Source organism: Prorops nasuta, unplaced genomic scaffold (genome assembly GCF_024137725.1).
Source record: "Prorops nasuta isolate Cenicafe-Biocafe unplaced genomic scaffold, Cenicafe_Pnas_1.2 PNAS00018, whole genome shotgun sequence".
NCBI classification, from domain to species: Eukaryota; Metazoa; Arthropoda; class Insecta; order Hymenoptera; family Bethylidae; genus Prorops; species Prorops nasuta.
Window position 1 is genome coordinate 3,776,607 of NW_027116815.1, and position 27,406 is coordinate 3,804,012.

At 28.9% G+C, this 27,406-nt stretch overlaps 8 protein-coding genes across 10 annotated transcripts; 5 read left to right on the plus strand and 3 right to left on the minus strand.

Annotated features, from left to right (window-relative positions):
• Positions 1 to 1,198: 1,198 nt before the first annotated feature.
• On the minus strand, positions 1,199 to 2,766 carry LOC136779840 (uncharacterized). Its single transcript, XM_066737714.1, has 3 exons — positions 2,720 to 2,766; positions 1,397 to 1,669; positions 1,199 to 1,299 (listed from the first exon to the last, which is right to left on the minus strand). Exons 1-3 carry the CDS (start codon positions 2,751 to 2,753, stop codon positions 1,211 to 1,213), a joined length of 396 nt encoding a protein of 131 aa, XP_066593811.1. The 5' UTR covers positions 2,754 to 2,766; the 3' UTR covers positions 1,199 to 1,210.
• LOC136780300 (uncharacterized) lies at positions 2,762 to 4,334 on the minus strand. Its single transcript, XM_066738584.1, has 6 exons — positions 4,231 to 4,334; positions 3,875 to 4,069; positions 3,454 to 3,808; positions 3,168 to 3,368; positions 2,829 to 3,074; positions 2,762 to 2,782 (listed from the first exon to the last, which is right to left on the minus strand). Exons 1-6 carry the CDS (start codon positions 4,332 to 4,334, stop codon positions 2,762 to 2,764), a joined length of 1,122 nt encoding a protein of 373 aa, XP_066594681.1.
• A 148-nt stretch (positions 4,335 to 4,482) lies between these two features.
• Positions 4,483 to 6,055, plus strand: LOC136780301 (uncharacterized). Its single transcript, XM_066738585.1, has 6 exons — positions 4,483 to 4,586; positions 4,748 to 4,942; positions 5,009 to 5,363; positions 5,449 to 5,649; positions 5,743 to 5,988; positions 6,035 to 6,055. The coding sequence occupies exons 1-6, from the start codon at positions 4,483 to 4,485 to the stop codon at positions 6,053 to 6,055; spliced, it is 1,122 nt and encodes a 373-aa protein (XP_066594682.1).
• Positions 6,051 to 7,618, plus strand: LOC136779926 (uncharacterized). The gene is made up of 3 exons (XM_066737876.1): positions 6,051 to 6,097; positions 7,148 to 7,420; positions 7,518 to 7,618. Exons 1-3 carry the CDS (start codon positions 6,064 to 6,066, stop codon positions 7,604 to 7,606), a joined length of 396 nt encoding a protein of 131 aa, XP_066593973.1. The 5' UTR covers positions 6,051 to 6,063; the 3' UTR covers positions 7,607 to 7,618.
• A 2,164-nt stretch (positions 7,619 to 9,782) lies between these two features.
• On the plus strand, positions 9,783 to 12,421 carry LOC136779924 (B-cell receptor-associated protein 31). Its single transcript, XM_066737874.1, has 3 exons — positions 9,783 to 9,939; positions 10,228 to 10,536; positions 11,789 to 12,421. The coding sequence occupies exons 2-3, from the start codon at positions 10,266 to 10,268 to the stop codon at positions 12,217 to 12,219; spliced, it is 702 nt and encodes a 233-aa protein (XP_066593971.1). The 5' UTR covers positions 9,783 to 9,939; positions 10,228 to 10,265; the 3' UTR covers positions 12,220 to 12,421.
• A 424-nt stretch (positions 12,422 to 12,845) lies between these two features.
• LOC136779925 (MICOS complex subunit MIC19-like) lies at positions 12,846 to 13,851 on the minus strand. The gene is made up of 2 exons (XM_066737875.1): positions 13,310 to 13,851; positions 12,846 to 13,233 (listed from the first exon to the last, which is right to left on the minus strand). Exons 1-2 carry the CDS (start codon positions 13,701 to 13,703, stop codon positions 13,076 to 13,078), a joined length of 552 nt encoding a protein of 183 aa, XP_066593972.1. The 5' UTR covers positions 13,704 to 13,851; the 3' UTR covers positions 12,846 to 13,075.
• A 98-nt stretch (positions 13,852 to 13,949) lies between these two features.
• On the plus strand, positions 13,950 to 19,032 carry SMC1 (structural maintenance of chromosomes 1). Of its 3 annotated transcripts, XM_066737871.1 has the most exons (11): positions 13,950 to 14,045; positions 14,163 to 14,256; positions 14,344 to 14,464; positions 14,540 to 14,639; positions 14,714 to 14,892; positions 14,964 to 15,102; positions 15,175 to 15,639; positions 15,708 to 17,855; positions 17,931 to 18,109; positions 18,180 to 18,357; positions 18,427 to 19,032. In XM_066737871.1, exons 3-11 carry the CDS (start codon positions 14,358 to 14,360, stop codon positions 18,493 to 18,495), a joined length of 3,564 nt encoding a protein of 1,187 aa, XP_066593968.1. In that variant the 5' UTR covers positions 13,950 to 14,045; positions 14,163 to 14,256; positions 14,344 to 14,357; the 3' UTR covers positions 18,496 to 19,032. The 3 variants fall into 3 exon arrangements, with proteins under 3 accessions (XP_066593968.1, XP_066593967.1, XP_066593970.1); XM_066737870.1 differs by having other exon boundaries at positions 14,013 to 14,256; XM_066737873.1 differs by lacking the exon at positions 18,427 to 19,032 and having other exon boundaries at positions 14,013 to 14,256; positions 18,166 to 18,356.
• Positions 19,033 to 21,561: 2,529 nt separating this feature from the next.
• On the plus strand, positions 21,562 to 27,114 carry LOC136780303 (structural maintenance of chromosomes protein 1A-like). The gene is made up of 21 exons (XM_066738586.1): positions 21,562 to 21,578; positions 21,671 to 21,798; positions 21,973 to 22,093; positions 22,188 to 22,287; positions 22,359 to 22,537; positions 22,594 to 22,732; positions 22,810 to 23,274; positions 23,370 to 23,798; positions 23,877 to 24,088; positions 24,151 to 24,313; positions 24,612 to 24,734; positions 24,802 to 24,933; positions 25,004 to 25,069; positions 25,137 to 25,294; positions 25,370 to 25,467; positions 25,534 to 25,838; positions 25,910 to 26,134; positions 26,197 to 26,376; positions 26,461 to 26,639; positions 26,703 to 26,880; positions 26,937 to 27,114. The coding sequence occupies exons 1-21, from the start codon at positions 21,562 to 21,564 to the stop codon at positions 27,000 to 27,002; spliced, it is 3,663 nt and encodes a 1,220-aa protein (XP_066594683.1). The 3' UTR covers positions 27,003 to 27,114.
• Positions 27,115 to 27,406: the final 292 nt, after the last annotated feature.

Below are 27,406 nucleotides of genomic sequence, written 5' to 3' on the forward strand. Positions count from 1 at the left end.
TGAATTATTATTTGGATAACTGATTATCAGAGTTTATTTAATAAGAAAAATCTACTGCGCTTTGACATGAATGCTATAAGGTAACAACGTATGCTCTATTTCTTATATTTACTTATTTTTCTTACAGCGAGATGAATAACTATGTGGTATGCATTATTCTTGTTATGAATATGAGGATTTGTGAAATCTGCTTTGTTTATAGAGGTTAAAAGAGAATCGAATTTATAAATTGTACAGTATTCTGCCCTGCTGCACCAACCTTCGAAGAAATATTATTTGAAAATCTTCTGTGTTTTATTTTAGATTGTAAATGTCCATGACAAGTACATGATTTATTTTCAAGTGAATTAAATAAGGATAATGCGTTTTAATGCTTTAAGTATTAATGTACCTTCAATATTTAGAGTTTCGGAAGAAATTTCTACCAAAGTGATATCATCTTGGATTGATTTTCTCAAAATGACACAATGTTGGATAAGAGTAATTGATACAAATTATCATAAATTCTAATTATCTAAGGAGAATAACAATATTCAGTCAAGACTTTTGACATAAATCTAATAAGAAGCTGTGCTATAATGGTGTATCAAAGATTCAAATTCGGAACTATACTGTGTAATACGAATTATTAATAAAATCTCAAGGGTTTTTAGAACAAATGGTATGTTGCAAAAATTTTCTTATTTAAATCATATTTTTATTTCTTTACTGCCCCATAGACCTAATGGTACCTTCACCTATTTAACGTTAAGTTAAGAATTTGTTAAATCAGCGTTTTAATGATTAAGATATAATTGTTTGGTAAATTGTTCAGTCTTCTGTCCTTTTGTTGAAATTGAAAATATCCATAACCAGTGTTTGCACAAACGAATTTAACGATAGAAATATATTTTAATGTTATATGAATTAATTAATCTTAAATATTTGTAGCTTATACGAAGAGATTTCTATGAAAGTCAAATGAACATATTAAGCTGTATTTCTTGAAGCAAATATATTGTATAAGAGTGTTAGTAATACAAAATACATGAGAAATTATTTATTATTAAAAATATCAATCATTTTTGTAAGAGATACGTATTTGTAATTTCCAAAAGAAACAAATATATTATACAGGTATAAATAAAATCTAATCAAATGTATGTTTTTAATAGTAACTATTTCAAATTAAAGTGTATAAATAAGTAATCTGATGGTTTTACAATATAAATTAATTTAAATTTAATAATAACAAGCCTTTCAGGTTTCCAAGCGTCAACTTTTTAATTTTTGATGAATCAATATTTTTAAATAATAATTCTGAAAATTGAAAAAAAAAACATTTTTTTATCAATATAGTTAGAAAACGAAATAAATTTATTTATTACTATGCTAAAGGACTATACAAATTAATTACCTTGATTCTTTAAGAGTTTTTTAATTTGCAATATAACGGTTTGATTTAATAAGACAGATGTATTGATAAAATTATGAATGTATTGCAATTTCTCCTTTTCAGATGTGCATCCTGCTAATGATTTTTCTAAAAAGGCCCAACCGCCTTCATCGTCCAAGAGCCAATTTTGAAACGAGCGGGAATATTTTCTCTTATGCACAATATTTTTGCCGTGGCCTCTATCAATTTGGGCAATCTCAATGTTATAAATCTTTATTAATTCAATCAGCTTTTCTGAAAGTAAAAGTTTATTTATTACAAAAATAAGGTTTCAACATGGTTTTCCCAGATAATAAAATTATTTCCAACGACATAACAATTATCAATTTTGTTACAGGAGCTGTATTAAGTAGCAAAAGACTTTGCACAGAGCTTATAGTGATATTAGTCCTTCGTACAATTTCCTATGCACCTTAGAAAAAATGTTGCTCCCGTCCGTTTTGAAACAAAGTTTTCATCGCCAAAACTTACAGTATGTTAAGTATTTTTTTATCTCTGGAGCACGTTAAGATGGATATTTCATTATAATAATCGCGATCAAAAGTAAAATATTTCTATTTAACGTTAAATAATATATTATTATAATATTTTGAGAAGCTCTTGATATAAATTTACCTAATATGAATTAAAAAATAGTGTATTTCATTTCAAACATTCGAGATGATGGTCACTTGATTGAAATTCTTTTTTATTTTCTTTTAATGAGGTAGCTTTTATCTCAAATTTCTTTTCACAGTAACGTTTGTATTTTTTTTTATGTTTTCTTAAATCGATTGAAATGATTCGTCCTTGTCGTAAGATGAAAGAATTTCAACGCTATAATAATAATATATAATAGTTACCGTACAATACTTTATCTACTTTGTGATTGTAGCAATAATGGATATTACTCAATCCTAAGTACTCTTAGATCGAGTGATAACTCTGTTTTATAATGAATTGCGATACGATAGCCTTAGTTTAAGTGGGAAAACTTATGTAATACTTTTCCAACGTTATAGAAATATTAATTAAGAGCCCATTTCCATAAAGTTTTTGCCAATTTATATATGCTATTATTAAAATAATTCATAAATTCAAAGAGTGATATTTCAAAAGAACGCATCAAAAATCGCTTTTATTTTCCTCCTCGATTCCCGGATCTATTTTTACAGAAGCATTTAGAAAATATGCTGCACATCCAAACTCTTCTCTTTTAATATTATTTATTACCATGGAAAAAAGGTTTAAACGAAGGTATAGAATGCTCTACTATATATATGATTATTCTTAACGTATACATACCAACAAAATTACCAAGAGTGGGATGAGACCCCATTTTTTCTTTTAAAGTTTTGTGATACCTTTCTTGGCCATTATTTGTAGTATCATTTACTCGATAAATAGAAAACACCTGTACACCTATTTGCTTCAACCAGTAATTTTTAAAATAATTAAAAAAATTGTAATAATTTTCAAAAAGTTTTCGTTCTGCCATCGTTCTCTTTACAATTTCCACGAATTCTTCTTCAATATTATTCGCAGGCAAATAAGCTAAATTGCATATTTTTCTAAATAATACAATAGCTTTTGTCATTTCTTCAATGTTAGCGTTTGGTTTCGAAAAAATGTTGTTTTTCTTAGCTTTTTTTTTTAAGCTCTATTTAAAATTTAAATATATAGGCAAATTATAATATAGATCTATAAGTGTTAATTATATACAATTGATAATATAATAAAGAATGAAGCAAACTTGGAGAAAATGGAATAGGCATCCAGTGATAAGACAGCCTTGAAAGACTGTTTTAATTGCATTGTGCAATCCAGTTTCGAAATCACATATGCACAGCAGGGGCTCCAAACGTGTCATGATTTTTTCTCTTATAAATTGGAAAATTTGTATATAACTCCTTTCGAATTTGTTGGACATGAGAACCCAGATGATTGGCACAAACTGTTAAAACAGGAAGCAGATATGAAGAAAACCTTTTTTAAGCACACAAGATATTAAACCGATGGAATAAAGTATTTTTAATTACCTTCTCATTATATTTAGCCATGATTGTGAGCAGTTGATACACGTTGTCAATTATTGGCGTAGTATCGAATGTTGCATCGATTGAAAATATCGTACAACATTCGAATTTTTTAATAAACTGCTTATCTGCTAGAACGACCGAAACGTTCTCCTTTCCATGTTCAAATTGGAAAACATTAATTTTATGCAATTTACTATTTAAATTAAATTTCAACAATTGTTTCCATTTTTCTCCATTCATTATTTTTTCGCACTCTTTTAAGCTCTTGGGATTTTTAACAGGTTTCTTTAATCTCCAATTATGCAAAGTACGCCTTATCTTTTTATATGGTATATTAGCTGCTTTAGTAGGGTTTCTGAAAATATAAAACGTATATTAATAATACAAAATAATTAAAAAAGAAATATTATGTATCCCTTACCTGATTGCCACAGAATTATATACGGTTTTCGGTGTTCCTACGTCTCTATTAACGGCTTTAAACAATTTTTGACGAAACTGCGCTATTTCTGCAAAATTATTAGGTTTCTCGTGGTTATGCTCTTTCATAGATTTAAATTGACCGTCCACGAGTTGTGCGGTAGCCGAACAAAGTTTGTTTCCACACCTTAAGTACCTATTAACAATTTTTTAATTAAAACTGATTTTAATCATATAATCTACTCAATATTGAATATTTATGAAATAATTAATAAAATTTCAAAAGTTCAGGTTAAACAGAATTAAACATTTTTATTATTAATAATTGACAAAGTACTTTCGTATAAATTTACTTACGTTATTAGATTTCCCTTTTTATTCTTGTATAAATGTTTTTTATAATAGACATACATATCAGGGTATAAAACTGTAGGCATTAATTTTTTATTTCGATTATCCATATTTTTAATGGGGATACAAAATATATCGGACGTTAATCATACGTTTCATAACACGATTTTAAATCGATCTCTTGACATATATAGAGATAACTTCATAGTTTGAATTAGTTACTTATTTTCTATAAAATCCTTTATCCCCATTAAAAATATGGATAATCGAAATAAAAAATTAATGCCTACAGTTTTATATCCTGATAAGTATGTCTATTATAAAAAACATTTATACAAGAATAAAAAGGGAAATCTAATAACGTAAGTAAATTTATACGAAAGTACTTTGTCAATTATTAATAATAAAAATGTTTAATTCTGTTTAACCTGAACTTTTGAAATTTTATTAATTATTTCATAAATATTCAATATTGAGTAGATTATATGATTAAAATCAGTTTTAATTAAAAAATTGTTAATAGGTACTTAAGGTGTGGAAACAAACTTTGTTCGGCTACCGCACAACTCGTGGACGGTCAATTTAAATCTATGAAAGAGCATAACCACGAGAAACCTAATAATTTTGCAGAAATAGCGCAGTTTCGTCAAAAATTGTTTAAAGCCGTTAATAGAGACGTAGGAACACCGAAAACCGTATATAATTCTGTGGCAATCAGGTAAGGGATACATAATATTTCTTTTTTAATTATTTTGTATTATTAATATACGTTTTATATTTTCAGAAACCCTACTAAAGCAGCTAATATACCATATAAAAAGATAAGGCGTACTTTGCATAATTGGAGATTAAAGAAACCTGTTAAAAATCCCAAGAGCTTAAAAGAGTGCGAAAAAATAATGAATGGAGAAAAATGGAAACAATTGTTGAAATTTAATTTAAATAGTAAATTGCATAAAATTAATGTTTTCCAATTTGAACATGGAAAGGAGAACGTTTCGGTCGTTCTAGCAGATAAGCAGTTTATTAAAAAATTCGAATGTTGTACGATATTTTCAATCGATGCAACATTCGATACTACGCCAATAATTGACAACGTGTATCAACTGCTCACAATCATGGCTAAATATAATGAGAAGGTAATTAAAAATACTTTATTCCATCGGTTTAATATCTTGTGTGCTTAAAAAAGGTTTTCTTCATATCTGCTTCCTGTTTTAACAGTTTGTGCCAATCATCTGGGTTCTCATGTCCAACAAATTCGAAAGGAGTTATATACAAATTTTCCAATTTATAAGAGAAAAAATCATGACACGTTTGGAGCCCCTGCTGTGCATATGTGATTTCGAAACTGGATTGCACAATGCAATTAAAACAGTCTTTCAAGGCTGTCTTATCACTGGATGCCTATTCCATTTTCTCCAAGTTTGCTTCATTCTTTATTATATTATCAATTGTATATAATTAACACTTATAGATCTATATTATAATTTGCCTATATATTTAAATTTTAAATAGAGCTTAAAAAAAAAAGCTAAGAAAAACAACATTTTTTCGAAACCAAACGCTAACATTGAAGAAATGACAAAAGCTATTGTATTATTTAGAAAAATATGCAATTTAGCTTATTTGCCTGCGAATAATATTGAAGAAGAATTCGTGGAAATTGTAAAGAGAACGATGGCAGAACGAAAACTTTTTGAAAATTATTACAATTTTTTTAATTATTTTAAAAATTACTGGTTGAAGCAAATAGGTGTACAGGTGTTTTCTATTTATCGAGTAAATGATACTACAAATAATGGCCAAGAAAGGTATCACAAAACTTTAAAAGAAAAAATGGGGTCTCATCCCACTCTTGGTAATTTTGTTGGTATGTATACGTTAAGAATAATCATATATATAGTAGAGCATTCTATACCTTCGTTTAAACCTTTTTTCCATGGTAATAAATAATATTAAAAGAGAAGAGTTTGGATGTGCAGCATATTTTCTAAATGCTTCTGTAAAAATAGATCCGGGAATCGAGGAGGAAAATAAAAGCGATTTTTGATGCGTTCTTTTGAAATATCACTCTTTGAATTTATGAATTATTTTAATAATAGCATATATAAATTGGCAAAAACTTTATGGAAATGGGCTCTTAATTAATATTTCTATAACGTTGGAAAAGTATTACATAAGTTTTCCCACTTAAACTAAGGCTATCGTATCGCAATTCATTATAAAACAGAGTTATCACTCGATCTAAGAGTACTTAGGATTGAGTAATATCCATTATTGCTACAATCACAAAGTAGATAAAGTATTGTACGGTAACTATTATATATTATTATTATAGCGTTGAAATTCTTTCATCTTACGACAAGGACGAATCATTTCAATCGATTTAAGAAAACATAAAAAAAAATACAAACGTTACTGTGAAAAGAAATTTGAGATAAAAGCTACCTCATTAAAAGAAAATAAAAAAGAATTTCAATCAAGTGACCATCATCTCGAATGTTTGAAATGAAATACACTATTTTTTAATTCATATTAGGTAAATTTATATCAAGAGCTTCTCAAAATATTATAATAATATATTATTTAACGTTAAATAGAAATATTTTACTTTTGATCGCGATTATTATAATGAAATATCCATCTTAACGTGCTCCAGAGATAAAAAAATACTTAACATACTGTAAGTTTTGGCGATGAAAACTTTGTTTCAAAACGGACGGGAGCAACATTTTTTCTAAGGTGCATAGGAAATTGTACGAAGGACTAATATCACTATAAGCTCTGTGCAAAGTCTTTTGCTACTTAATACAGCTCCTGTAACAAAATTGATAATTGTTATGTCGTTGGAAATAATTTTATTATCTGGGAAAACCATGTTGAAACCTTATTTTTGTAATAAATAAACTTTTACTTTCAGAAAAGCTGATTGAATTAATAAAGATTTATAACATTGAGATTGCCCAAATTGATAGAGGCCACGGCAAAAATATTGTGCATAAGAGAAAATATTCCCGCTCGTTTCAAAATTGGCTCTTGGACGATGAAGGCGGTTGGGCCTTTTTAGAAAAATCATTAGCAGGATGCACATCTGAAAAGGAGAAATTGCAATACATTCATAATTTTATCAATACATCTGTCTTATTAAATCAAACCGTTATATTGCAAATTAAAAAACTCTTAAAGAATCAAGGTAATTAATTTGTATAGTCCTTTAGCATAGTAATAAATAAATTTATTTCGTTTTCTAACTATATTGATAAAAAAATGTTTTTTTTTTCAATTTTCAGAATTATTATTTAAAAATATTGATTCATCAAAAATTAAAAAGTTGACGCTTGGAAACCTGAAAGGCTTGTTATTATTAAATTTAAATTAATTTATATTGTAAAACCATCAGATTACTTATTTATACACTTTAATTTGAAATAGTTACTATTAAAAACATACATTTGATTAGATTTTATTTATACCTGTATAATATATTTGTTTCTTTTGGAAATTACAAATACGTATCTCTTACAAAAATGATTGATATTTTTAATAATAAATAATTTCTCATGTATTTTGTATTACTAACACTCTTATACAATATATTTGCTTCAAGAAATACAGCTTAATATGTTCATTTGACTTTCATAGAAATCTCTTCGTATAAGCTACAAATATTTAAGATTAATTAATTCATATAACATTAAAATATATTTCTATCGTTAAATTCGTTTGTGCAAACACTGGTTATGGATATTTTCAATTTCAACAAAAGGACAGAAGACTGAACAATTTACCAAACAATTATATCTTAATCATTAAAACGCTGATTTAACAAATTCTTAACTTAACGTTAAATAGGTGAAGGTACCATTAGGTCTATGGGGCAGTAAAGAAATAAAAATATGATTTAAATAAGAAAATTTTTGCAACATACCATTTGTTCTAAAAACCCTTGAGATTTTATTAATAATTCGTATTACACAGTATAGTTCCGAATTTGAATCTTTGATACACCATTATAGCACAGCTTCTTATTAGATTTATGTCAAAAGTCTTGACTGAATATTGTTATTCTCCTTAGATAATTAGAATTTATGATAATTTGTATCAATTACTCTTATCCAACATTGTGTCATTTTGAGAAAATCAATCCAAGATGATATCACTTTGGTAGAAATTTCTTCCGAAACTCTAAATATTGAAGGTACATTAATACTTAAAGCATTAAAACGCATTATCCTTATTTAATTCACTTGAAAATAAATCATGTACTTGTCATGGACATTTACAATCTAAAATAAAACACAGAAGATTTTCAAATAATATTTCTTCGAAGGTTGGTGCAGCAGGGCAGAATACTGTACAATTTATAAATTCGATTCTCTTTTAACCTCTATAAACAAAGCAGATTTCACAAATCCTCATATTCATAACAAGAATAATGCATACCACATAGTTATTCATCTCGCTGTAAGAAAAATAAGTAAATATAAGAAATAGAGCATACGTTGTTACCTTATAGCATTCATGTCAAAGCGCAGTAGATTTTTCTTATTAAATAAACTCTGATAATCAGTTATCCAAATAATAATTCAATTTGCCTATTTATTATTATGAATTGAAAGGGCGTGCAAGTAAAGGCTGTTACTGCTAATTGTACCACCTTATACTCAGGCATATTATTAGTTGATAACATTTTTTTCTTTTTTATTCAAACTGTATTCTTACGTCAAACTGCACCAAGTGTAACTAGAAATTTCCTCAAAGTAATTTCTAATTTAGACTACTCTATGCAAACACAGGCAAAATTATAACCAAGCATAACACTGTATTTACCTGTGAAACAATTAAATTGCACATGACCTAATTGTCAGTATGATAATTTGATTTCAATATGACTTAGCATAACACTGCATTTGTAAATATAAAATATAATAAAGGCCTTACGTAATGGAATAATCTTACAAAATACCCATTGCGCTTAGTCCAACTCAATGCAGATGATATAGCAGAGGGAAAGCCCTATGAGATCTGAACATACCTCATATTGAAAAAGAGGGTTGCTGTAAGAAATATGACATTTTCCTTAATGTATTCCAGCACATTTAATGGTGAAAAGAACAAAACGATTATTCTCCTATTCCAATATTTATAATAGTTTATCTGAAATCAGAAAAATTTTCACAAAGTATCTCATTCTTATTATACAAATATATATGTATATATAACATTAATACGTATCTGATACTTCGATGATAGCATTTCTTTTTGGGTTAGAATTAAAATTGTTCTCCTTGCTGTTTTTTAGTAAACTTGACTCATAACCTATCTCCGCTCAACGGGTTTGCTTGCACGATTGACATTTCTGATTACATAAACACAACATAGTTATCTGCGCATATTTTACGCGCATCTAATAGACTTCCGGTGGTTTTACATCACTTTCATATATTCTATAGAGTAGCTCAGACTTCCCCAAAAGATTTTGGGTTAAATTGCACACTACCGTACTATATTTCATACTTTGGAAAATTCTTTGGTCTTGAACAGTCTTAAACAGTCTTAAAGGTGACGTCAGAGTCTAAAATTTATTTTTAAGATTTTCAACGGCTCCAAACGTACTTTGAACTATTACTGAATGCTGACTATTGCAGTATATTACCTGTATAAACGCTAATTGGATAGGAAATCATTAAAGCTTTGCTAGATAATACTTCGGTAAGATAACACGACTCATTTTTCTTACAAATTTTTAATTATTATTTTGTACATAAATTCTCAAACATTTTTAATTTATTATTTGTTTTTGACATTATATTCACACTTGATTTATTAAAAAGTATCATATGTCCTAAATGTATGTAGTTTACTCTCTTTTTTCCACCAATTTTTAATAAAAAAATTCTAGGTTATTAGTAATAACTGAGATGATCCACCATTTCCTTTTTTGTTAAAAATAATGACTTTTTCTAAAATTAAAGCATTTTGTAATAATTATTCTTTCAGATATAAAATTATACACATCTTAAGCAAGAGGAACAAAGATGAGTCTGCAGTGGACTTTAATTGCAGGCTTCCTGTATGCAGAAATTATAGTAGTATTATTACTAGTAATACCAATTGCTACACCATATAGATGGCAAAAACTTTTCAAATCAAGATTTCTTCAAAGTTTAAGGAATCAAGCATCTATTTATTTCATGGTATTAATTGCTATTCTTGTTTTATTTTTATTGGATGCAATTAGAGAAATGCGTAAATATTCAAACTTAGAGCATAACTCTGATCACGCACATCTTGATGCAGAAATGCAAGGTAGGTGTATAAATTTGCATAATACACCTGTAAAAATGAGTATGAAACTGGTTTTTTATATATTGGAATACCCTACAGATCTTAAAGTTCTTATAGTATTTCCAATGATTTTACAGTTTTACATAATTTGTAAGTATTGTTTTTTTTTTCAAAGAAAGGTAATTTTTCTGAGAGTTCCAGGTGTTATGATAATCAGTTTTATTACTAAAGATTAAAAGCAATCCTAAAAATGAATATTTTTTACCTTTAAACAAGAGCACTCCATTAAATAAGTTAATGCAGACAATAAAACAAATATTTGTAGCAATTATGAGTGATTGATATTTTATATTATCCAGAACTAATTCTTGACTTTGTTATTGTTGTTTAAAAGTAAAAAATGTCTACTTGTATGGTAATGGAAGTGGTTGATACATATGGAACTATGTTCCACACAAACTCTTCATTGTAAGGGTTAACATTTTTTTTTATCAAAATTTGTTATCTGCTGACATTTTGTCATTTAAAGAACAAAAAACACATTTTATTATATTTGTAATTATTTAAAATTATTTGTTTAACAAAAGACAAAGATTTTATTAAAAATAACATAGAACTTTTTAACTATTTAAGATACATTCAGAATTCCCTTTTTTAATGTAGTGCTGAAATTTTACATGTAAAGTTACCATTGTTTTGCCTAAAGATTTATTTTATAACCATAAAACTAAAACTGTTTTTATAAATTTTAGAAAGAATATTTTTCTAAAGGTGTATAGAATCATGTTATTTAAAAATAGTATTTGCAAACTTACCATCATTTGATGAAATCTTAAAGTGTTAATTTTTTATAGTTCTTTAGTTCAATAACCTTTAGTACTCATTGTAAATATGTTTAATTTTTAATTAAAATCAATTATTTCACTTAATACTAAAATAAACAGCATATAGTAATACTGAATGTTATAGTTATATCACTTGTGCAATCAATTATATACTGCAATTCAAAACAAAATCCTACAGAACTGTAAACTGAAGAACTGTTGGAAATGTTAGATGAGTTCATTTTCTTTCTGACAACCACAAATAGATCTTTTCACACTGATTTTTTAAATCCTAAATAGTCATAATTTTTGTTCCACTTTCAGTCTTATTGAAATGAAAGGAAAGCAAACTTTATGAGTATTTAACCCTTAAAGGGCTAAAATGTTTTTATACATGTAATAAATTGGTTCAGTATAATTTATGAAATCTGTATTTTTATATTTTACAGGTAATATGAGGCTGTTTAGAGCGCAACGAAATTTTTATATTTCTGGATTTGCATTATTTTTATGTCTTGTTATAAGACGCTTAGTGATATTGATTTCAACACAAGCAACACTGCTAGCTCAAAATGAAGCAGCTATGCGCCAGGCTCAGTCAGCTACTACAACAGCTAGAACTTTGTTGTCAGATAAAACTCTTGAGGAAAGTGCTCAAAATGACACTAATGAAGCCCACAATAAAGCCATCTCGGAACTTAAAACCCAAATAAAAGAACTAAAAGCTAAAAACAATACTCTAGAAAGTGAATTAGAGAAAGAAAAGAAGGATAAAGAGGCACTGAAATCACAAGCTGAGTCTTTGACAAAAGAATATGATCGTTTGAGTGGTGAACATGCTAAAGTTTTAAATTCAAGTGGAGATAAGAAGAGTGATTAAAATCACTTTTCACAATAAAATTTCATTTAACTTCCAGTTATTTTCTATTGATAATTTTATCATTAAATTTATAATATGCCTTGTGTGTAATATTTTTTATTCTTTTAAAATTTTAAAGGATAATTTATAGCTTTACTTTCTATTAAGAATATGTTTGTAAATAATACTACGGTAATTAAAACATTTTTGACTAAAAAACTTACGAATTTTAGAGATATTTTATTAAATGTGTTGTGTTGATTAAAATTATGAACAAGAAAACTAAGTTTAAACATGTTTTAATATTTTCTAGTAGCAAAGAAGAAAAAAATTAGTAGTATTTAAATATCCTCTTATCATAGTGTATGGTATGTGTTAAAATATAGGTATACAACAAGCCTTGTGATCAGAAAAGGGTATACTAAGTTAATTAAAATTTCTGTTAATGTGGCCTTTGGAGCTCACTGCATTATTTTTTGCTTTAGAATACAGAAGCTTTAACAAAAAACAAATAATTTTCTATAACATAACACTTATCAATGTATTCTTGGGCTGTTATTTAATCTCTTAGTTTAATATATGATTATTCATATTCCCATATTTTTGAAATATTACTTTTTACTATAATAGTGAAATATAGTAATTTATTCCCTTATAAAGAAATATTTTATTTCAGTTTCCAGTATACCTATTAACATTACACTGTAAGCAGCTGTACAAGTTGTTTAATTATCAACACTTTTATTTGATACAGACATTAATTAGCATGCATCAAAAATAAATAATTTCAACTCTATAAACAGCAATACAAGGATATTTCCTCTTATTTTAACTGCTGAATTTATTTGATATCTAAGAACAATGTTGGGACAGCTCTTCAGTGTGCAGATATTAAACGTAAACGCTGTTGATCTACACAATTAGAAAACTCTTCTACTATTTTAGCACACTTAAGGGCTTCTTTTGGATTTTCTTGATAGCATTTTAGTACCTTGTCCCCATTATCAAGGCATGGTTGGATACTTCTAGCTTGACCTAAGTAAGTAATTAAGAAATAATTTAATTGTAGCCATTTTTGAATTTTTTCCCTTTTTGAAAGGCTTAAACTTACCTTTTACACTCGGGGCCATTTCTTTAAGAGCTCTAACATATTCCTCCTCTATTATATTATTAATTTTCATATAATTTTCTTCCATTTTTTTCATACGTAACTGCCAATATTTTTGTTGGCTATTAAGCTCTTTTTCTTTTTGCTGTTTAATTTCAAGAGCAGTGAGAGTAAGCTCAGGATAATAGAATACAGGATAACCAGTGCTCTCAGTAGTTTTCGGTGGAAAACACTTGGACGAATAATGTTCAGAAGGAACAGATTTAACTTCTTCAGTTGATTGTGATGTTTTTGCTTTACTCGAATTAGCTAGTCTTCGTACCAAGTCGTTCGACACATCTATTACCCCATTTTCATTGGAAATGGTTAATTTTCGAGCACTTTGACCAGAGCCCATATTAAGTATTTCACTTATATCAAAATACAAAAATTTATTGTTCGGGATTCGAGGTATGCTGTTACGAGCGGTTCGAACTTCGAGACTCGGCCTCACTGGGCCTCACAGCTCACTCGGCCTGACTCGGGCCGCCTCGCTCTGTGCTGGGGCCGAGTGGGGCCACAGTCCACACTCTTGTTTCTGTCTCTCTTCCTCCTCACAGTTCGACGTAGTTCGATTGCAGACATTGCAGTTCGACGCAACACTGTCAGGTGGCTGGCTCGCGTAGCGGACTAGCGCCTAGCGGTTCTTCAATAATGTGTGCTCACTACTGCCGAGTGCCGAGTGCCGCTGCCAATCGAGGTAGTCTGTTTTGATATCTGTTTTTTTCTCAAAAATTTTGTGGCGCCAATTGTAGCATTTATTATTATGTGTATGTGATTTCAACAAATAAGCTTTACAATGCCTGCTTTTTTAAAGCACATCGAAGTGGAAAACTTCAAATCCTATAAAGGAAAATTAATAATAGGCCCTTTAAAATCGTTTACAGCGGTTGTTGGGCCAAATGGATCAGGTAGGTTATGATAGCGTTTATCAATAAAAACTTAATTAGTTTAATTCTTAGTTATTAAAATTGTATAACATAAATTGCATCTTTCAGGCAAATCTAATTTCATGGATGCTATCAGTTTTGTTATGGGTGAAAAAACAAGTAGTTTGCGAGTTAAAAGATTCAGTGAGCTTATTCATGGAGCTTCTATCGGTATGCCTGTGTCACGAAGGTAAAATGATTTCTAAAAGTTTGTAATTCTTAGTTTTGTTATATTTGCATTTTTATAAAAAGTTTTTGGTTTCAGTGCATCTGTTACAGCGGTATTTGAATTAGAAGATAAAACAGAAAAAAGCTTTATGCGTTCTGTTCAGGGATCATCTTCTGAACATAGGATAAATAATACTGTAAGACATGTAATAGATTATTTGAAATTCTGTGTGATGATTTTTGTTTAATTGATATTTTATCCCTAATATAGGTTGTAACCAGTCAAGTATATCTGAATGAATTAGAGCATCTTGGTATTAATGTAAAAGCAAAAAACTTTCTAGTGTTCCAAGGTGCTGTGGAATCCATAGCTATGAAAAATCCAAAAGAACGTACTGCACTTTTTGAAGAGATTAGCAATTCTGGTGCTTTAAAAACAGAATATGAAAGGTAATTCAGCTCTGTTAATTTACTAGCTGAAGTTAAAAATGTAACAATTCTAATTTATTGTTACATTCTAGACTAAGAACAGAAATGTTAAAAGCTGAAGAGGAAACACAGTTTTCTTATCAGAAGAAAAAGGGTATAGCTGCAGAAAGAAAAGAGGCTAAACTAGAAAAAGAAGAGGCAGAGAAATATCAACGTCTTAAAGAGGAATATGTATGGTTTTTATATCAAAATTTTAAAATAAATGTTTTCAACAATTGAATATTAATTTTTATAAAATTTCAGATAGAGAAACAGATTGAGCTGCAGTTATTTCGTTTATTTCATAATGAAAAAAGTTTAGAAAACTTGGAGGTAGCACAAAATAAAAAGCAGCATGAGATAGAAAAAATTGAGAAACGTAAAGAGAAGGCAGAAGAAATTTTAAAGGAGAAGAAAAAAGATTCTGGAAAATTGGGTAGAGATCTTGCGAAAATTGAGCAGGATATAAGGGAAGTTGAAGTAGAGATTACAAAAAAGAGACCAACATTTATCAAAGCAAAAGAACGTGTTGCTCATATGCAGAAGAAAGTAGAGTCAGCAAAAAAGTCTTTGGCACAAGCGCGTATTGCAGATGAGGCTCACAAGAAGGATATTCATGAACTTCAAGAAGAATTACGACAAGTAGAAGAGGCAAAAGCTGTTTATGAAGCAAGTATAGCAGGTCAATCACAATCCCAGGGTAGAGATGTACAACTGGAGGATGAACAGGTGTGGACATCAGTTGATTTTAATTTTAAATGTTTGTAAATATATTATTTGAGAATTTTTTATAATAGGTTCGAGAATATAATCGTTTAAAAGAAGAGGCAGGCAAACAATCGGCCAGATATCTTCAACTTCTCGACTCTATCAATCGTGAACAAAAATCTGATCAAGACAGACTTGACAATGAAGGTAGAAAAAAGACTGAAATCGAAAATAAACACAAGCAAAAAGGTCATATGCGCGATGAAGCTGTAAAACGAGTTGAAAAGTTGGAAGAGCACATTAGAACCTCCGAAGCTGCTTTAGAGGATCAAAAGAAGCTAAGAGCCGATTTACAATCTGACGTAGGGACCTCCAAAGATAAAATTCAAAATTTACAGCGCGAGTTGGAGAATATATCTGAACAGCTGGGCGATGCAAAAGTTGACAAACATGAAGTTTCGAGAACCAAAAAAAAAACTGAGATTGTAGAAAATTTTAAAAGATTGTTTCCAGGTGTTTACGATCGTATGTATAATATGTGCGAACCTATTCACAAGCGATATAATGTAGCAATTACAAAAGTTCTGGGTAAATATATGGAAGCAATTGTAGTTGATACGGAGAAAACAGCGAGGCAATGCATTCAATACTTGAAGGAGCAATATCTTGAGCCAGAAACCTTTTTACCACTAGATTATATTCAAGCAAAGCCTTTAAAAGAACGTTTACGAAATATTCAGGAACCTAAAAATGTCAAATTATTGTACGATGTGCTGCATTTTTCACCAAAAGATATTGATAGAGCTGTTTTGTTTGCAACAAATAACGCCCTCGTATGTGAGACACCTGAGGATGCCAACAAAGTAGCTTATGAAATGGATAAGAAAGCCAGGTACGACTGCGTTGCTTTGGATGGTACCTTCTATCAAAAGGCTGGTATTATCTCTGGTGGTAGCTTGGATTTGGCTAAGAAAGCAAAAAGATGGGACGAGAAGCAAATGTCGCAACTAAAGTCACAAAAAGAAAAGCTGACGGAAGAATTAAGAGAGTCATTGAAAAAATCTCGTAAAGAATCTGAATTGAACACTGTAGAATCTCAAATTCGTGGTCTTGAAACTCGTTTAAAATACAATAAAAGCGATCTGGTTGCTACGAAGAAACAGATTTCTGAATTGGAGGTTGAACTGGAGAGTTTGCAAAATGAGCTTGATAAGTTTGGACCTACGATAGCTGCGATCGAGAAAACAATGTCCGAGAGGGACCAGGAGATTCAAAACATTAAAGAGAAGATGAACAACGTTGAAGACGATGTTTTCTCAAGTTTTTGTGAACAGATAGGAGTTTCTAATATTCGTCAATACGAGGAAAGAGAGTTAAGAACTCAGCAGGAAAGAGCTAAGAAAAGGATGGAGTTCGAGAACCAATGTAATCGAATTTATAACCAGTTAGATTTTGAAAAGCAACGAGATACGGAGAGTAACGTTTTACGCTGGGAACGTGCAGTTCAAGATGCCGAAGATAAACTTGAATCAGCCAGGCAAGCAGAATCTAATCAGAAAGCGGAGATAGATCACGACGAAACGCAAATGGAGAAATTAAAATCATCGAGGACTGCTAAAAAGATGGAAGTCGATCAGAAGGAGGACGAGATAGGCAAAGCTAGACGAGAAGTTGGTGGAATCGCAAAAGACATTCAAGCATCGCAAAAGCAACTTAATGGTATTGAGACGAAAATCGAGCAGAAGAAAGCAGAGCGCCATGCGATTTTAATGCAGTGTAAAATGGAAGATATCGCGATTCCTATGGTTCACGGAAATATGGAAGATATCGCTGGAGAGAGCAGTGCTGTAAACAATAGTGACGTTAATAATGACTCTGCGGCTAGCACGCAACAACAATATGAACGTGAAAGAAGAATAACCATTGATTACTCATTGTTACCCGAACACTTGAAAGATATTGATGATGATGATTTGAAAAAAAGTACCGATAAATTAAATAAGGCAATTAACGATTTGCAAGGTACGATCCAAAGGATACAAGCACCCAACATGAAGGCAATACAAAAGCTGTATCTAGCTAAAGAGAAATTGCAAGAGACTAATGAAGAATTTGAACAGTCAAGGAAAAAGGCGAAGAAAGCAAAAACTCAGTTCGAAAAAGTAAAAAAGGAGCGGCATGATAGATTTATGGCTTGCTTCGAACATGTGGCTAATGAAATTGATCCCATTTACAAGGTTTATTAAATTTTCATTTGGTAATTTATGCTGAAACATTTTGAATCTTACTAAAATTTATTAATCGCGTTTTAGAGTTTGGCAAAAAATCAGTCGGCTCAGGCTTTCCTAGGCCCGGAAAATCCAGAAGAACCCTATCTGGATGGTATAAACTATAATTGTGTAGCACCAGGAAAACGTTTTCAACCAATGTCTAATCTTTCCGGTGGAGAAAAGACTGTTGCTGCGTTAGCTTTATTATTTGCAATTCATAGGTGATGAAACCTTTGTATTATCTTGGAAAGAGTGGGAAATAATTATAATAAAACAGTTTTGCGATTTCAGTTTTCAACCTGCACCGTTCTTCGTTCTGGACGAAATCGATGCGGCTTTAGACAACACTAATATTGGAAAAGTCGCTAGTTATATCCGCGATAAAACGACTTCCCTTCAAACAATCGTGATATCTTTAAAAGAAGAATTTTATTCACACGCTGATGCTTTAATCGGTATATGTCCAGATGTGAGTATTTTGTTTTAAATTTCATTTTATACAGATTTAAAATAAACTCCGGAGATTTTTTTATTGCAGGTTGGAGAATGTTTAGAAAGCAAAGTTTTGACTCTCGATTTGACTACATCTCCCACTCATGTAAATTAACAAAAATTTATCATTTTACATTAAGAGTTTACTACTAATCTCACGCTTTTAACTATTTTATTTATATATTATAATCTATATAAAGTATACAAAATTTCATATGAGCAAAACTGGAAAATATAATAGCAACCTAAGTTTTAATTTCATGACCAAATTATTAGAATTAAAAAAGCATTAAGGAATCTAATTTTATAATTTAATTTGCAATGGTTGCATGAGAATTAGGTGATAGGGTAATGTAGGTTAAATTTATATTCCAAGAGTATTATATTAGGTGAACAAGAAATTAATTTCAGTTTTGTATTCTATCTATTCATGTGAATTGAAATTACTCTCTTGCCAATTCAATAATTATTTAACTTTGTTCAATCATGTGCTTTACGAATTTGTAGTATCAAACATTTATACAATTATTTGGAGGATATACATTTTATATTATTATACAATAATAAAATATCAATTAACACTAATTTTCTTTAGGTCAGAACTATTATTAGTGCAAGTATAAAAGAAATAAATGATATTGATGTAAATAAAATTATCACTAAACAATTAATATTGAATTTCTTTTTCCAAAATTTATCAAATTTTATAGGTTATTATTCTCAATTCTATCTCAAATGCAGGTTACGTTATTTGACGCGTATAACGACAAGAAACATAATTGAGGACCACATTTCATCTTTGGCGGCAACTATAATACAGTTAAACACAGTCCGACGATGACTATTTTCTCGGCATGCTGATTGCACTTCCTTTTTAAGTGCATTTTAAAATCAGGATAAAATCAAATGACTGTTCCAGCTCTGAAGTTTAATTCGACGGATTTAATTGTTGATACTAAAGTTTGAAAAGTTAGCATGTCGTCAACAGCGTTAACATTATCAATGGCCCATGCCTACTCCAAATATTCTCCATGTACTACATACCTGATGCACCAATTCCGATACACCTGCTCACCATCTCAATTGAAATGTTGTATGTGTGTATGCACATACACAGCTATTGTCCGCTATTACCAAACTAGAAAACACTCAAATATGATTGGCCAATTAGGTAACTCTTTTAAAATCGTCTAATCATTTCAGGCCTTTGCCCAGCCAGACAGGTTTACTTCATATTTATATAAGGTTTACAGCAATTCAAATAATTATTTGTAGTAAAGTTGCTATCCTTATGAGTGTACAGGTGGGCGCAAAGTTTGAAGTTAAAAATACTGAAAATAATAATCGAAACATTTACTCATAATTGGGAATATCAATGAGAAAAATAAATTTCGCATCGTTTACAGCAAATTTGCATCATAATATCAACAAACGCAATGTCCACAAAATCTTGCAAACGTTCCATAAATTTTGTGTAGCAAAATTTAGATAAATATGAAGTAAATTTTACTACATTTCTTGTAGTAAAATGTAGACAAATTTGAAGTAAATTTTACTATATTTTGTGTATTAAAGTGTAGATAAATTTGATATAAACTTGCTACATTTCGTGTAGCAAAATGTTCGTACAATTTACTGCAACCTAACTCTACATGTGTTATAGGTAAATTGCTATGAAATTTACAACTTAATTTTACGACAAATTTACTTAAAATTTATTTAAATACTATAAAATAATATTACAAAAATAAAGTATGTTAAAATATTATAAAATATTAATTATTTTTTTAATCGCTTAAAGTATGGGCAGAATCGTTTTCATCAGGAAACAGTTCCTTTTCCTCGTCTGCACGCTTCCGTTTTTGCCCTTTTTTATTAGTACCTCTTGCATTCCTCGCTATTTGTTTATATGATCTCAATGCTTCTTGGAAATTTGACTTGAATACATCCCTATTAAATTTATCAAGTGTTTTAATCTTTTTGGCAGCATCTGTGGAAATAATAATAAAGGATTTTTTGCTACGATTGCGCATCATATTGATAAAAATTGAATAATTTTTCCTACAAAATACTACTATTGAAATAATAAATATATATGTATTACAAAAAGAAAATACTTACCGATTGCTTATATTCCTAGGGTTCCCTAATAAAACTGCTCACTAGTACGAATAGAACTTATCACTTTTCACTTCATCGACCGATGAACACCAAAGCGAGACTAAACAAGTTGAAGAAATTGTAACTCATCAGAGTAATAATTTTTCTGAGTTATTACGCATGACAGTTGCAGTTTTTTAAATTAAGTTTTTGTAAAATTTTCATCTACTTTTGAAAATATAGAAAACTTACAAAATTGAAGTAATATTTAGTAGAATTTTATAATATAACTTTTGGTATTGAAATTTACATCATGATCTATAATCACGTTTAAAGCAAATATTTGTTTCATAATATCATGTTTTATTTACATGTATTTTATACAACAATATTGACTCAAGATGAAGAAAAATAAACTTGTTATAAAGAGATTACATTTTTACATATTAGATTTACAACATATTTTAGATATGCCTTGTATTAATATTGTCTCTACTTTAAGAGTAATACTTATTTGATGCAATAAGTGGTAAATAGGTTGATTCAACAAAATCATGCAAATATCGTAATTATGTTTTTCATCAGATTTGCTACACATTAAGCACCAACATTCTGTGTCAAATTGATGATTGTCGAAGCAGCAAAATTTATGCAAAATTTAGCAAAGTAATTTACAATCATGTATATTAAATACATTTTGCTCATAAAGAAACAGCAACTTTACTCAAATATGAGTTCAATTTATTTGTTTCAAATAAGTTTTCATTAATTTGCTGTAATGTTTGAATAAAATAAATTCATCATGTCATGTCCGTTATATGCGAACTGCTGGGGATGTAAGATTTAGCAAATTATTTTACAATAAACGTCTTAAATACATTTCGCACATAACGAAACAGCAACTTTACTAAAATATGAGTTCATTTTATTTATTTCAAATAAGTTTTCATCAATTTGCTGTATAGTTTGAATAAAATAAGTCTATCACGTCATGATCATCATGTACGTCTTGCTGGGTGGCTATTGGCACTTGGCAGCAATACTACAGAGCTGTTTGACCAATAAGATTTATTTAAAATATATGGCGCTAAAAGCCGAGTAAAGCGAATAAAACAGAGCTTCTTAATCTCAATCTCATTCCATCAAGATCAGGACGGTGAAATAACGAAGTGAAATTTTTACTCTTATAGAAAAGAAAATAAAATAATGACCTTATTTTTGAGACAAATTGAGGTCGAATGTTTTAAATCATTTAAGGCTCGAATAGTTATAGGACCATTTGATCGTTTTACATGCATCGTTGGTCCAAATGGGCATGGTAACAAAATTGCACGATAATAAAATTATATTTAGAAAAATCATTCTTAGGCAGTTTATTCTATCGTCTCACTGTTAATTGAACTATCGCAATGACTTAAAAAAATATTATATTTTTCTTGAACTTATATGAAACTATTTGCACAGTTGAAAAAAGATTCTATTCTTTTTCTAGGTAAATCTAATATAGTGGATGCAGTTAATTTCGTATTGGGTGAAAAAGTTAATAAATTGCGAGTTAAGTGCTTAAATGATCTTATTTATGGAGCAAATACTGATAAACCAGTTAGTAATAGGTTGTTTTTTTTTATTTTCTTGAAGAATATTTTATAAATTCATAATTTAATTATTTCTATAATTAATAAATATTTTATACTTCTTTCATGTCAGCTTATCTGTAAAAGCAGATTTCATCACTAATGATGATATTCACCTATGTTTCATGAGAATTGTAGACCAATCTGAAAGTAAATATAGTATAAATAACAAGGTATTTTTTTAAGTTTTATAAAAATGACAAAAAATCTAAGTATTTTTATTAATAAACATTTGCATATACAGTTTGTGTCATATGAAACATACATGTCTACATTAAGCAATTATGGAATAAATTCAAAGCTTCATACCTTTATAATCTTGCAAGGAACAATTGACTTGATTGCATCTATTACGCCAATTAAAAGAACCAAACTATTAGAAGAAATTAGTGGATCTATCAGTTTTAAGAAAGAATATGATAGGTAAATTTTTAAATATTTTTTAAAACTACTGACATTATTATTAATATTATGATTAGATTAAGGCATGACTTTCTAAACAAAGAGAACAAGTTAAATGATATCGCTCGCAAGAAGAAAGATCTATTATTACAACTGAAAGCTTATGCTCGATCTGCAAAACAGGCAAAACTTTATACAGAGTTGAATCATAAAAACGTATGTAAATATTTAAACAACTAAGCAAGTGGTTAATTATTTTTTATGTTTTATTAATTTCTTTTTATATTTAATAGCTGGAGTGTCTTACCGATTTATATATGTTTCAACTGTATCATCTTGAAGAAGACATAAAAATATTGCTTGCTTCAAATAAGCAAGCAAGTGTACAATTAAATCAATTAAATGAACAAAAGAATGAACAAATTGAAATATTGAAGACTGAGAAGAATGAGAATGACACATTAAACAATACCTTAACAGCAGTTGAAAATAATCTGTTTAAAGAAGAAGAAACAAAAAAGCAAATAACATCTAATTTCTTAACTTTAAAGGAAGAACTAAGGCATTTGGAAGAAAAACTTAATTCATTAAGCAAAGATTTAAGAAATAATCAAAAGAGGAAAGAGAACCATATGAAAACAATTAATGAACTGAGAGAAGAATTACAAAAAATTGAAGAAATGAAAGAAAAATTTCAAAGACTAGCTCCAAGTCAACTAAACTCTCAAGGGAGTAGTTTAGAACTTGATAGTCAACAAGTATTATATTTTTCTACAATAAATACATTCATTTACTCAGCTATTTATGTTTTTCTCAAAATTATAATAAAGGTTTAAAAAATAATTTTTCTTAGGTAGATACTTATCACAAGCTAAAGAGACAAGCTGAGCAAAAGGTAGGATTTAAAATGTATGATTATAATTTACAAAAATCAAAGCAGTCAGATGAGCAGGAACTTCTAGTCATGTCGAATGCAAAAAAATCAGAATATGAAATTATATTATCAAAGAAAAAAAGCTTAAGGAATGAAATGAAGATACGCTTGGAAAAGTTAGAAAAATCCATTAAAGCAATGGAAGCTGTTGAAGATAAGCAAAAAGAAGATAAACTTTCATTGGAGGTTGAAATTAAAAAATCAGAACAAGTGGTTCAGTTTGCTCAAAATGAGCTGACTGATATTTATAACAAGCTCAATGATGCTAAATTTAGCAATCACACAATTTCCTATATGCGGAGAAAAACTGATACCATTAAAAACTTAAAAGAACGTTTTCCTGAAGTGGTATATGACTTTATTTGTCATTTTAATTCGCAATATTCTTAATTGCTTCAATGAATTTACGTTTTACATTTATTTTAGTGCGGTCGCTTCGGAGATTTATGTCAGCCAATAAGCGAACGGTATCGTATCGCTCTTACAAAACTTATTGGAAAAAATATGAATGCTATAATTGTCAAAACGACAAAGACAGCTCACCTTTGCATAAATTACCTTAAATTGGAACAGATCGGCAGAGAAACATTTTTACCACTGGACTCCTTGCTTGTAAAACAAATAAAAAATTCTTTAAGGTATGCTTATAAAATAAAATAGTATTGTTTGAAGGAAAATTATGCCTAATGATTTTTTGTAGAGATATTAAAGATCCAAAAAATGTAAAATTAGCATATGATTTACTTAATTTTCCCAGTGAAATATCATTGGCTGTAATATTTGTTATAAAAAACACATTAGTATGTGAGACTGCTGAAGATGCAAGAAAGTTGGCATATGAGTCATTCAATACTAGAAATGATGTGAGTACTTTGAACAACTTTTTTATTTAGGGTTTGCCATTTAATACAGTTAAAACGTTTTGAAGCATTCACTTGGGATTGCGTTTGTCTCTGTAACTACTAGAATTATCAATTTTTTGGTAACATTTTTTTAAATATAAATAGAAAATAGTTTAGAAAAGGTCTTGCACACCAAATTAATATCTTTTATATAGTTATGGGGATAAACATTTTCTTGCTTCTATGCTCTAAGGCATTTTGCGAGCGCACGCTTTATACAATATAAATAAATGTATGAAATATAATTTTTCAATTAAAGTGTGTTTCTTTGGATGGGATATTATTCCAAAAATCTGGAATAATTTCTGGGGGATCTGTAGACTTGAATGAAAAATCCAAAATGTGGACACAAAGCCAAATAGTTGATTTAGAATCTAGAAAGGTATTTTACAGACACAATTATGATATAGAAAGGATGGACTTTAACTAAATAATTTGTTTATTTTTAGGAAGAATTGCAAAATAAATTACGAAGTTTATCTTCTATAGCTTCAAAAAGGTCAGAATTAGATTTGCTTGTTACCCAAATAAATGGTAATGATAAAAAACTACAATATATTAGAGGTGATATTATAAATTTTGTAAGTATTTTATCAGAAGTTAACAAATTAATACATTTTGTTAATTTAAAACAAATTTTATATTTAATAGACCAAACAAATCGAACAACTCGAAAAAGAAATAGAAATGATTGAAAATGATATACAGAAAGAATCTGTAAGTAAGAAGAAAAATTCTTTTTTTGATGCTATCATGATTATGACTTTGTTTATTTTCTGAATAGGATAAAATACAGAAACATATAAATACTATTGAATGTAGAGAAATACAAATAAAAAATCTTGAAAAAGAAATTAATGAAATAGAGGATCTGGTTTTTAAAAATTTTTGCGATGAATTTAACATTAAAAATATAAAACAATATGAAGAACAAAATTTACGGTTATTATCAACCATTTTCAATATAAAGTTTAAAATTGTGAGTTTAAAAAAGTAACCAAGTTTTATTCATTATAGATATCATCAAAAGCGAGAAGAACAACGATTACAGCTGGAGATACTATATAATCGCATTCAATCTCAATTAAAATACGAGCAGGAACGTGAGCCTGATTGTAAGCATACATGTACTTATTAATTTCAGCTTTTTAATGATTTAATAATACACACTTTTTAACTAGATAACATTTCGTATTACGAAAATGCGATCAAAGAAACTGAACAGCATTTGAAAGATGCTAAAAAAAAAGAAGAAATGATTAAGGTACAATTGAATGAAATAGAATTGAAAATAAATGAACGCAAATGTAATTACGATAGGCTCAAATCAGGTATTAGCGATGTAGAAGAAAAAATACGTAATCGAAGGAAGAATATTGATGTTATTTCCAGGAAAGTGTTAAAACGCCAAAGAAATATGGAAGTTGTTCAGTTAAAAATTTTAACAAAGAAAAACCAGATAAAAGAAATTCTTGATGATTGCATGGTAAAGCCTAGAAAGAAGCTTTCTTGAATACTAATCACAGTAATTTCTATTTCTTCATTTTTTATTTACAGATTAAGAACATCCATATTAGTAAATTACGACAGTTTGAAAGTAATGACTCTAATATGGAAGAAAACGTTTCAAGTGAGCACAATTTTCATATTGATTTTACATTTTTCAAAAACCATTATAAGAATAGAAATAAAAAGGAGATGGAAGATATTGAACGAAAGCTTAATACAGCTGCTGCTGAAATTCAAGAAAAATTAAATGCTATACCACAACCCGATTTAAAGGTATTATAATGTAATACTACTTCTTTTAAAATAAAGAACAATTATTTTGTTTTTTCGAATAGGCAACTAGACATAGAGAAAAGCTTATGGATGAATTTTCAAAGGTGAAAATAGAATGGCAAAAGGCGATAGATTCTACAAATAATGCAAAAAAAGAATTTGAGCTTATACAAAATAAAAGATGCGAAAAATTTACAGCTTGCTTGGAAAGTATAGATCAATATGTCGATTTATCTTATAGAGTATGTCTAACAACTTGATGTAATAATGATATTAATTGTAACTTAATTACATTTTGAATAATGATAAGCACACTTATATTTTAGAAGTTATTGAACAACTCTTCGGTTCAAGCTAATTTAATACCAGTAAACCCGGCGGAACCATATTTAGGAGGTATCGAATACAGTTGTATAGCACCAGGAAAGCGATTTTTATCACTCTCTAGTATGTCTGGTGGCGAAAAAACGCTTGCTGCGCTAGCTTTTATTTTTGCTATGTACAAGTAAGACGTTTAATCATTAATTAATATAATAAACTTGAAAAATCAACAAATTGTTTTTATTAGTTGCAGACCATCTCCCTTTTTGATGTTAGACGAGGTCGATGCAGCACTCGACAATGAAAATGTACGCTCTCTTGTACAATTCATTAATGATAACAAGCAATTGATGGGATTTATTGTTGTATCTTTGAAATGTAACTTTTACGGTTATGCAGATAGTCTCATTGGTGTTTCTCGCAAGGTAAATAAATGATTTATAACGTATTTGAAATTAATTTTTAAAAGTATTTGTTTTAGGCACATCATGAAATGCTCCCGCAAAGTGAAATTTTTACTTTAAGACTCTCATCTTATCAAGATTAATTGTAATTTTTAAGAAGTGCGGTATAATGAACTTTTTAACCAAAGCACTCAATCAATTTTTAACTATAATATATATTTTTAAGTTATGTTTTAATATCTTTTATGAATTATAATAAATTTATCAATATAACAGCCTTATAATTGTAAGGTAGTCGTTTTAGTACATAATTAAATAAAAAATGGATATCTAACTATAGATTTAAATATTTTTATTCGTTATTGTCAAAACTCTTTTATGGGTTTATCATGATGTTCTACTTATTACCATAGTGAAATAAGTTATACACGAGGTCTGTAAACTTCATCAGTAGACATATGACACATTCTCTTACTTGTACAATGTTGATTGTGTAATACAATCAAACGGATGAAAGAGCCATATTTTCGAATAATACTGAGTATGT

What these genes read in the sequence shown, in the direction of transcription:
- LOC136779840 (XM_066737714.1), bottom strand. Translation starts at nt 2,753, where the DNA reads ATGGGGTCTCATCCCACTCTTGGTAATTTTGTTG. An exon ending in CACTCTTGGTAATTTTGTTG is followed by an intron (nt 1,670 to 2,719) that starts GTATGTATACGT and finishes TTTTACTTTCAG; the next exon opens with AAAAGCTGATTGAATTAATA. An exon ending in AAAACTCTTAAAGAATCAAG is followed by an intron (nt 1,300 to 1,396) that starts GTAATTAATTTG and finishes TTCAATTTTCAG; the next exon opens with AATTATTATTTAAAAATATT.
- LOC136780300 (XM_066738584.1), bottom strand. Translation starts at nt 4,334, where the DNA reads ATGGATAATCGAAATAAAAAATTAATGCCTACAGTTTTATACCCTGAT. An exon ending in TATAATTCTGTGGCAATCAG is followed by an intron (nt 3,809 to 3,874) that starts GTAAGGGATACA and finishes TTATATTTTCAG; the next exon opens with AAACCCTACTAAAGCAGCTA. An exon ending in TGAAGCAAATAGGTGTACAG is followed by an intron (nt 2,783 to 2,828) that starts GTGTTTTCTATT and finishes ATAATGGCCAAG; the next exon opens with AAAGGTATCACAAAACTTTA.
- LOC136780301 (XM_066738585.1), top strand. Translation starts at nt 4,483, where the DNA reads ATGGATAATCGAAATAAAAAATTAATGCCTACAGTTTTATATCCTGAT. An exon ending in TGGCTAAATATAATGAGAAG is followed by an intron (nt 5,364 to 5,448) that starts GTAATTAAAAAT and finishes CTGTTTTAACAG; the next exon opens with TTTGTGCCAATCATCTGGGT. An exon ending in GCCTATTCCATTTTCTCCAA is followed by an intron (nt 5,650 to 5,742) that starts GTTTGCTTCATT and finishes AATTTTAAATAG; the next exon opens with AGCTTAAAAAAAAAAGCTAA.
- LOC136779926 (XM_066737876.1), top strand. Translation starts at nt 6,064, where the DNA reads ATGGGGTCTCATCCCACTCTTGGTAATTTTGTTG. An exon ending in CACTCTTGGTAATTTTGTTG is followed by an intron (nt 6,098 to 7,147) that starts GTATGTATACGT and finishes TTTTACTTTCAG; the next exon opens with AAAAGCTGATTGAATTAATA. An exon ending in AAAACTCTTAAAGAATCAAG is followed by an intron (nt 7,421 to 7,517) that starts GTAATTAATTTG and finishes TTCAATTTTCAG; the next exon opens with AATTATTATTTAAAAATATT.
- LOC136779924 (XM_066737874.1), top strand. Translation starts at nt 10,266, where the DNA reads ATGAGTCTGCAGTGGACTTTAATTGCAGGCTTCCTGTATGCAGAAATT. An exon ending in TCTTGATGCAGAAATGCAAG is followed by an intron (nt 10,537 to 11,788) that starts GTAGGTGTATAA and finishes TATATTTTACAG; the next exon opens with GTAATATGAGGCTGTTTAGA.
- LOC136779925 (XM_066737875.1), bottom strand. Translation starts at nt 13,703, where the DNA reads ATGGGCTCTGGTCAAAGTGCTCGAAAATTAACCATTTCCAATGAAAAT. An exon ending in AATGGCCCCGAGTGTAAAAG is followed by an intron (nt 13,234 to 13,309) that starts GTAAGTTTAAGC and finishes TTACTTACTTAG; the next exon opens with GTCAAGCTAGAAGTATCCAA.
- SMC1 (XM_066737870.1), top strand. Translation starts at nt 14,145, where the DNA reads ATGCCTGCTTTTTTAAAGCACATCGAAGTGGAAAACTTCAAATCCTAT. An exon ending in AAATTGATCCCATTTACAAG is followed by an intron (nt 17,856 to 17,930) that starts GTTTATTAAATT and finishes ATCGCGTTTTAG; the next exon opens with AGTTTGGCAAAAAATCAGTC. An exon ending in TAATCGGTATATGTCCAGAT is followed by an intron (nt 18,358 to 18,426) that starts GTGAGTATTTTG and finishes TTTTTATTGCAG; the next exon opens with GTTGGAGAATGTTTAGAAAG.
- LOC136780303 (XM_066738586.1), top strand. An exon ending in TTGATTTAGAATCTAGAAAG is followed by an intron (nt 24,735 to 24,801) that starts GTATTTTACAGA and finishes GTTTATTTTTAG; the next exon opens with GAAGAATTGCAAAATAAATT. An exon ending in AAATTCTTGATGATTGCATG is followed by an intron (nt 25,839 to 25,909) that starts GTAAAGCCTAGA and finishes TTTTATTTACAG; the next exon opens with ATTAAGAACATCCATATTAG.